The 9,850-nt window shown below is 34.1% G+C and overlaps 1 protein-coding gene across 1 annotated transcript; it reads right to left on the reverse strand.

The window, feature by feature from the left end:
* Window positions 1–1,166: 1,166 nt before the first annotated feature.
* On the reverse strand, window positions 1,167–6,172 carry LOC124454401. Its single transcript, XM_047005210.1, has 2 exons — window positions 5,840–6,172; window positions 1,167–3,179 (listed from the first exon to the last, which is right to left on the reverse strand). The coding sequence occupies exon 2, from the start codon at window positions 3,174–3,176 to the stop codon at window positions 1,428–1,430; it is 1,749 nt and encodes a 582-aa protein (XP_046861166.1). The 5' UTR covers window positions 3,177–3,179; window positions 5,840–6,172; the 3' UTR covers window positions 1,167–1,427.
* Between the last annotated feature and the right edge of the window lie 3,678 nt (window positions 6,173–9,850).

The following is a 9,850-nucleotide window of genomic DNA, read 5'->3' on the forward strand; positions in this document are numbered from 1 at the left end:
GATTCATGGCACACAGTTAATTGAACAACATTTTCATAGTTATTTTGAAAAAACATTGTACAAGCAAGACGGAGATGATATTTTCAAAGTGAAAACAGGTGATGATGAGAAAGTGATAATTCAAACAATAACAGTGGATGATATGAAAAATAAGAGCGATGATCACAAACATCTACCTGAATTAGTTGGCCCTTTATGTAAATTTTAAAACAAATTTAATAGCTTTACTTTAGAAAAGAAGTATAAAAAATCATAGTAATGAATACTTTCTCAAACATCGTAAAAATAGTAAGATAAACAAATCGGCAACAGCTGAAGCTTATTGTTTTTCCCTGCAATGATTCAAATTCGAAAATTTCTGTGTAGAACTTTATTTTTAATAGAATTATTAAAGATTGAATACAATATGTCCACTGATAGGTTCCGAAAATCTCAGTAACCTATTAAAATTGTTTCATGGTAGCAAGCACAAAATTAATCATCGTAGTACAGCGCAACAAAAAACCTCTTTTCTCAACTAATCGAAATTTAATTTATATTTGGTACATAAAAACAATGTAAGAAAATTTAATGAAATTATCGTGCTAAGTTGATTCTGACTTTTTTTAAAAAGTATTTTGTTCCATAGGAAATGTTTTACCAACTCTTTGCATTTTGATTCAAGACTTCTTTTCTTGATGGATTGCGAAAATATGGATTTCGAATTTTGTCTCGTCCAATAGCAAAGATACAAAGTTTCAGATTAGGCGATCTTTCGAAGCCAAGTTATTTTCTGTAATTTTCTGTTAAAAAAAAGCATTAAAAACTGCGTTGCTAGTCACTATGGTGCACTCACAAGGATAGGAGAATTTTTTTCATTCGTAAATAATATTATTTATAAAAATAAGTTAAGTTTATTGCTCAGATCTGTTTAATAATTGTTGCTTCAATGATTGAGTAGTAAAAAATGACTCATTTCGCTTCTCGCCAAATATTTTAAGCATATAGTCTTACCTTTAACTCCAAAATTCAAGGTCTAAAAATATACACATTTTCGGTTATGTGGACGTATTGCCCAACACCCGTCTGCAATCTAATATCTCCAGTGGTTATATGTCGAAATACGATGACAATTTCCTTCACCATTCCGACTAACGCACAAGTGTGAATCAAAGGTCAAGTAGTTCTTTTCACTCAGAATTGGACAAGAGTATATTTTGTGATACAGAAAGAAAAATACATCAATCAACATTGATAAGTCAATCGTTTTTCCAGACCAAAACATTCAGTAAATATTGATACTTAGTCACAAGCACACTTAACTACTCAAACGTTTTTTTTCCTAAACTAAAAATGTTTCATTTATTAAACAAGGCAGCTAATGTTTAATTGAACTTTGTAAAATAAAGTAGAAAATACAAAATGTTTCTTAGAAGCAAACATCTTTCTTACAACCGACATTGTTTAGCTTTGCCTGGTTTGTGTTCACAACTACCTTTTCTTAGCTTCCCATATTTGTCAGTGATCAACACTTTAATGACACCAGTGCGTGGATATTTCCATGTACCAAATGCATTTATTTTTTCTTTGGGACCTGATAATACAGTATTCACTGCTTGAAATTTTTCAAGACCAGACTTATTCCACTCGATAGAATACCATCCATCAAGTTCAAACTCTGCTTTCCATTGGTATGTCAGATCCTGAACAGATTTCATGAGATTAATTGTAATTTCATCGTTTGGTGGGACATTGATTGAGACGTCTGTTGTATCTGTTTTCGAAATTGTTTTTGTGTTTCGTGATCCCCTGGAGAAGGACTTTGTTTTAGATATTTGTTTGGAAAATGTGACCGATACTGGTGTTTTTATAACTTTCCCACTTGAAATTGATGCAGAAAAACCACGTGTGACTGAAGTAGAGAAACCAAAAGTGGTGATAAGCGTAGAAGATTCGGAAATTGTTATTGAAAGACGTTTCCTACAAGTATATTTTTTGTAAAAACCTGAGCAAACAACTGGACGAAAATTAGGAATTGGTTGAAGTTTAAAAACACTGAATGGTGTCTTATTTTTCAAGATAAAGTTTTTTGCGTTTAAATTCAAAATTTTCGAATAAGAACCTGACAAAGTTGTACATTGAAAAGTCGAAGCTGTTATTGATTTGTCTCTTGGGTCCATAGAGCATTTCCTCAAATTGCCTCTATTGTCTCTTAATCTTACTACTAGCCTTTGCCCAATGTAACTACCCATTTTACAGCAGTAGTACTCTTCCAAGCAATACAACTTGTTGCATTTATTTCTGTACAATCCAGTCATGTAATAACCCGATGGGCAATCACTCCATCCTCTTCTGTTAAACGATTTCCAGTTGTTCTTTCTCAAGCAGTGACCCCATTGTTTTACTTGAGTTTTAGGACGACAACAATAAGCTTTTTCAATATTGGACAGTTTATTTCCAGATGATCTGTAGAGCCCAGCCATGTAGTAACCATTATTACAAAATGCCCAACCTCTCCTATCAAATGTCTTATACCAATTATGCTTATAACATTCTCGATCCCTTGATGAGGAATATAGATATCCAGGTGCATCATAACAATCCACTTTTTCAATTCGGCTGATAGGATCGGACTTGGTTCGTTTATTTCTGTACATTCCAATCATGTATCTTCCATATCCACACGTTGACCATCCTCTTGAGTCAAAGCTACTCCACCAGTTGTCAATATGACTCCGGCGACTAGGTTTTTGAACGAGTCCTTTCACATCTCTTCTGTAGGATACGCTCTTCTGCCACTTCACAGACAATCTTTGAAGAACATGTTTTGCTACATCAACGTCTCCAACAACACTAACAGAATATGCATTACGACCACCACAGCAACTGCTAGGACCGTGACAAGACGACCATGATCGACATGATGTTGCACAACGAGAATCTTTTACTCTTTTTCCTTCAGGATATACGTTTCCACAACGGCATAGATTACCTTTCGTCGCTGCAATTATGAATTTGAGATCTTTACATACAATTTGACATTTGTGGTTGGAATTGTAACGTCCAAGGTTTCTTGAAGTGGTTCTTCCTGGAATGGACGAGAAGCATCCATCTACGACAAATGATGACTCAACTGTAGATGGGATTGTTAAATGCAATAACACAGTCATTATTGCAAATTCTTTAAGCAGAACCATATTCTACAAATAGAAAGACATGCACGTATAGAAAATAGTCATTCGTTTAGAGGCGACTTTAACTATCATTGGTACGGTTTTTTGAAGAAAACATAAAATATAATTATATACTCCCATTGTCATGAAGGAATTTTTAATTTAGGAAGGTTTTTAGTAAGGCAAAATGCCGGATATTCTAATTAACACCTTGAGTAAGCATAAGAGATGTACGAATGTTTTTAATGCTCGGTGTGGAATAGTGGGCAGAAAAAGACAAAACAATAAAATTGAAAATTCATATACACCACCGTCAGTCAGTAAGTCAGTCAATCAGTGAGTGAGTAAGTCAGTCAATCAGTGAGTCAGTCACTCAGTCAGTCACTGAGTCAGTGAGTGAGTCAGTCAGTCATTGAGTCAGTGAGTGAGTGAGTCAGTGAGTCAGTGAGTCAGTGAGTCAGTGAGTTAGTCGGTAAGTCAGTCAGTCAGTCAGTCAGTCAGTCAGTCAGTCAGTAAGATGCCCCAGTCAGTAAGATGCCTTAGTGGATACGCAAATATGCAATGGACAATAAGATGACGTAATCGTATTATAGATGCTTTATTAAACATAAAGATTAGCTATCATAGTGTTGCAATGGATTGAAACTTAATAGCATGAACTTTATTGTGTCCATTATAAAGTGTACGTTGCAATCGACCTGGTCGTGAAATAGGACGAACAGTCCCATCGATGAACTCCCAGCAGTTGCTAAGAGCTGCATCCTTTTGCTGTTTAGCTGTGGCAAACTCCTCTAAATTTTCTGGTTGCAACCACGCCTGGTTAAGATCAATGAGCAAATGATGCCATCGTTCATGAATTACGTTCAGAAATTGATTCGATATCATGCTCAACTGAGGTTCAGGTCTGGCAAATCTGTGAATAATATCACGGATAAGCAAACCTCTTCAAAAAAATACATAGCCCCTGAATGTTGTCTACTTTTAGTCCATTATAGTAATTTATTTCCCAGGTAATTCCAATACTTAAGCAAGGTTGTAAATATCATTTCGGAAGAAGCGAAATTCTGCTTAACATTCATCATCTGTCATTCGATCTACATCAAAGTCTTCATAACGCGAAAACGATATCCTAGGGCTTTTGGGTTGAGTTACATGGTATAGCAGAACAAATTCTTCATCATCTATTGCGTTCAAAGCATGAGCGAACATAGTAATTTCCCTAAGACTTGGCGTATTAAATTTTAATGAATTTGTATTTACACGCAAAAATCTGAGTACATGCAATCGTAAGGTTAAATTTAAGCGGGAAACGGCAACGTCAAACGCGCGACCATTCCATTTCCCGATAGTTGCCGCTGCCGTTGCATTCCCTTAAACATAAGATCTCTATTGAGTACGCGGATACGTGCGTACACATTTAGCTTTTTCCTAGCATGAAAACATAGCATGAAGAAATGCAGTGACTTCAATTTAGAAAAACAAAATAGCAAACTAATATCACGCTACTTAAATCTTATCATTATCTTTAAACCCAAGCGAAACATGATTTGAATTCCTCCCGTGACGAAAATTAACTCTAAACCTGACACTACCACAACTCCTAATCCAAATCCTTACCCCACCCTAACTCTTACCAAAACAATAATTTGAAATGAGATCGTAACACTTACCAAAACACACGTACCCTTTACCATGTAACAAACCCTAACCTTAATTCTATTCATAATCCTGTCCCATAACCTAACCCTAACCCTAAATAATTGTTGTTCTGGAAGAAAATCTTTGATACGCTTGATGATACTTTAATCTTTTGTATGACATATCGAATTTCTCTTGTTATACGCGGAATTTACAAAATGATGAATGAGGCATAATATAGACAGTGTGTATCCTAGTCCGCTGAAAATGTGGATGTGCAGTCAACAAGTCCGAGTTGATGGATACTCTGTAATTTAGCCTATACAATCCATCTTGTTTCAAACATATTTCCTTCGAAAAATTGTGTATGACTTCGTCATTTTACCATTATCATTGAGGTCAATTAAAAGTAAATCTTCTAATAAAATAGCGATCAACAGAATAAAAACAAGCAAAGTTCCTGGTCAGTGCAATTTTCTTGTCGCATTTCGACTTTCTCCTCATAAATCGAATGATCAATATAAATTTTCAAATGAGGCAAATTGGAAAGCCTTTCAGAACACGTCTTTATGAGTACAGAGAGAAATCTTTTTTGACACGACATCCAGAATCTTTCTTTTTTCCAGTGTATTATCAAACCTTTTTTGAATGCAAAAAATTACTTTGCTACAACAATATTGATATTATCGTTTTGGCATTGACTTCAGAGTTCTCTTTCGCAGATTGGCTCATGTAAGTTCATGGCTTGAACTTTAAAAGACCGTAAATCTTTAATGTAGTCCGCCACTAAGGTTTATAAACTTTGGTTTCGATAACTTGATGCAAAATGTTAAATTTGTGCTCAAAGCGATCAACTTTAGCAAAGAGCTATAAACGCTATAACTAGTTTTGTAAATATTTGTTTATAGGAGCATTCTACTTAACAACCGTAGTTTTAAATCAAATTTCACATACATTACAAATATAATAAATTATAAAACTAATCTGCAAATTACGGTGACATGAGCTTAAAATTGATAAAGCATGTATTAGTCAAATAAAAAAGATACCTTTCTCTTTTTTTCGTTAGCTTTGTACTACTCTGTAAAATTTCTCCACACTTGTTTCAATGTTTTTTCTTTCTGATCCTTCTGTTACGAATGTTAGAAAAACTGCAGCTTTATATTAGCAAACAGCTTTGCCTTATACCTCATGCAAAGCATCTAGGGAAGTCTATTTGCAAAAGCAACGGCAGGAAGCTTAGCCAGACAATGATGCGTATGTCTAGCGACATTGACGTAAAAACGTCAGTTGTCAGACCAAAATTGTTTTTAGGTTTTAGCTTCAAAGGCTGCCGAATAAATTAAGTTCAAAGCCTATTTAGGCATGCTCAAGATATTGTTTATTCCCATTAAAGTTTTTCTAAGACGCTAACTCCTGCTCTTTTTACCACATACTTTTCGATATCTTTAATTTTACTTTTCAATTCCTTGCTCTTGACCAAAATAAAGGGCAAAAAACATCAACTTTATATTGAATGTTCGACGTCTATAAGTGTTTTCCTGTTTCCCCCCAAACAATGTTGTCAAAGCAAAGTCTTATTTCTCTGTTCAACTGTTATTTGTCATTATATATGTTGCCATATGCAACTCGAACAGGATAACAAGACCGGCAGTCTATTCTGAGGTCAAATCCCATTGCTTGGCATAACTATTTTAGTATTCTTCAACAAACTCATTTTTTATTTGCTATTTAGACTGCAAACAGACACTCAAAAGCTCTGATTAATATTTTGTTAATTAATGAACGTAGACTTACTTAACATCACTTAGTATTCGGATGATGTTTAGGACAAAACAATTCCTTGCTCATTATGAAAATGAAGGGCAAAAAAACATCGACTTTATTATAAAGTTCAAGTGTTCGACGTCTGTAAGTGTTTTCCTGTTTCCCCCCAAACAATGTTATTGTAGCAAAGTCTTTATTCATATTAGCTTTACGTTTTCGAATAGCGTCTGTCGGGCCTTTTTTTAATTTAAGCAAAGATAATGTTGATGTAGGTTAGTTGATGTAGGTTAATTCCACCATTAAGCTTGTGTTTAACATCAATGTTTTGTAGTACCAGGAATGCATGCACATAAAATTTCTCAAAAAGTAATATTTCTCTGTTCAACTGTTATTTGTCATTATATATGTTACCATATGCAACTCATAGAGGATAACAAGACCGGCAGTCTATTCTGAGGTCAAATCCCATTGCTTGGCATAACTATTTTAGTATTCTTCAACAAACTCATTTTTATTAGCTATTTCGACTGCAAACAGACACACAAAAGCTCTGATTAATATTTTGTTTATTAATGAATGTAGACTTACTTAACATCACTTAGTATTTGGAAGTTGTTTAGGACAAAACAATTCCTTGTTCATGATCAAAATGAAGGGCAAAAAAACATCGACTTTATAATAAATTTCAAGTCTTCGACGTCTGTAAGTGTTTTCCTGTTTCCCCCCAAACAATGTTGTTGTAGCAAAGTCTTTATTCATATTAACTTTACGTTTTCGAATAGCGTCTGTCTGGCCTTTTTTTAATTTAAGCAAAGATAATGTTGATGTAGCTTAATTCCACCATTAAGCTTGTGTTTAACATCAATGTTTTGTAGTACCAGGAATGCATGCACATAAAATTTCTCAAAAAGTAATATTTCTCTGTTCAACTGTTATTTGTCATTATATATGTTACCATATGCAACTCATAGAGGATAACAAGACCGGCAGTCTATTCTGAGGTCAAATCCCATTGCTTGGCATAACTATTTTAGTATTCTTCAACAAACTCATTTTTATTAGCTATTTCGACTGCAAACAGACACACAAAAGCTCTGATTAATATTTTGTTAATTAATGAACGTAGACTTACTTAACATCACTTAGTATTTGGAAGTTGTTTAGGACAAAACAATTCCTTGTTCATGATCAAAATGAAGGGCAAAAAAACATCGACTTTATAATAAATTTCAAGTCTTCGACGTCTGTAAGTGTTTTCCTGTTTCCCCCCAAACAATGTTGTTGTAGGAAAGTCTTTATTCGTATTAACATTACGTTTTCGAATAGCGTCTGTCTTGCCTTTTTTAAATTTAAGCAAAGATAATGTTGATGTAGGTTAATTCCACCATGAAGCTTGAGTTTATCATCAATGTTTTGTAGTACCATGAATGCACACATATAAAATTTCTCAAATAGTAATATTTCTCTGTTCAACTGTTATTTGTCATTATATATGTTACCATATGCAACTCATAGAGGATAACAAGACCGGCAGTCTAATCTGAGGTCAAACCCATTGCTTGGCATGACTATTTTAGTATTCTTCAACAAACTCATTTTTTATAAGCTATTAAGACTGCATACAGACTCTTATAAGCTCCAAGTAATATTTTGAAGAAGTTAACACGCTGCAATATGCTTGTGTTTAGCATCGTCTTAAAGATCTTATTCTGAGGATTACAAATATTGCTTTATTATCCTGGCCCAAAATTTGTAGGGAAATTCTACAGCTTGAGAAAAGATCGTGACTAAAATACCACTCGAGTACATGCAAGTACATGCGAGTACATACAAGTACATACGACTGACATACGAGTACATACGAGTGACATACGAGTACATACGATTGACATACGACTATATTGGGTTAGGGTTAGGGTTAGTGTTAGGGTTAGATATATATATATATATTTTCGTGTATACTTTTTCAGTGCTTCACAAACAAGGTCGCAATACAACGGGGACCTAAGTTTGCCCCCTCCCCCCCCTATCAGGGCGAAAATATTGTTTGATAAGGAATAGTTGTTTGTAATAAAGATTGGACACAGGAAAGATGTTTTTCAGAATGTTTTTATTTTTTTAGAGATATTTTTAAAATTTTCTTTCTTATGGATAATGTCTTTACTCCCAGCAAAGATTGTAAGAACAATGTAAGATAACAAAAGAAATCATGTTTATTTTTTGCAATGTTTTGAAATAAGATTTGTTTTTGATTGATCGAATAGTTTCAAAATCAGAATGTTTACTTTTTACTCTTTTTATTTGGAATATAGTTTAAAAAGCTCTTTTTTTGTACACTTCACTACTTAATTGATCAAGCAAATTTTTAATCATTTTTGTTTGGTATATGTTTAATGAAAATCGTTTTACCTTATAAATATATTTATGACTACTTGGCCACGCCCTTGGCCACGCCATCCTCTGCTGCCACGCCATTGGGGACGACCACGCCGTCCGCCGCAGCCTCTCCGGCTACCCCGCGTTCCTCGACGCGGTTTGGTAGGGCACTCTTCAAGGGTGTGCCCCACCTCATTGCATCTGTTACATTCTGAAAAAATAAAGTAATAAAATCAACATATATAATTTGTGAGAACAAGTGTGTCATTAGTTTAAACTTACTGATTTCTTCTTGCTTTTTGACGTCTGCTAAAAAGTTGCGAACGATAAAGACGTTAGAGATTTTCCATGCCCAACAAAATACAAAAAAACATGTATTAGAATTTGAAACCTGTTCTCGTTGAAGTTTCTCCTGATTTGGTCATGTTAAAGAAAAAAATTTATACACACTTAGGCATTACAATACTTAGTTTTGCATTTCACAAAATGCATTTAGATGGTTGTTATAAAAAGCGAGAGTGAATTTTACAGTGTTGCGGAGCTGCTTTTCATACTATATTCATTGTCATTTGCTTAACATGTAAAACGATCATAAAGATATTCAATTATCATACATGTATAAGTACTATGTTAAGCACAAGTACAAAAAACACTCTCAGTCGATATATTGTAAAAATTATGCAACAAACCTTTTTGCTTCTTTCGATTTGCTTCTTCTGATTAAGACGATTCATAAAAAAGAGATATTTTGTGTAGGTTTGAGTCAGCTGCATGCACATGTATTTAGCTATTAACATTTTTGAAATTTTATATTCATTCCGAAAAACTGGCTCACCTTTATCTCCCCTCTTTCGTTTGTTTTGAGTATCTGAAACAAAGAACACACATTAATCTGATTGGATAACATGCATGTTAAT

The sequence above is a fragment of the Xenia sp. Carnegie-2017 genome, unplaced genomic scaffold (genome assembly GCF_021976095.1).
Source record: "Xenia sp. Carnegie-2017 unplaced genomic scaffold, XeniaSp_v1 HiC_scaffold_3, whole genome shotgun sequence".
Classification (NCBI taxonomy): Eukaryota; Metazoa; Cnidaria; class Anthozoa; order Malacalcyonacea; family Xeniidae; genus Xenia; species Xenia sp. Carnegie-2017.

Coding starts and splice junctions, on each gene's coding strand:
- LOC124454401 (XM_047005210.1), bottom strand. CDS start 3,176: ATGGTTCTGCTTAAAGAATTTGCAATAATGACTGTGTTATTGCATTTA.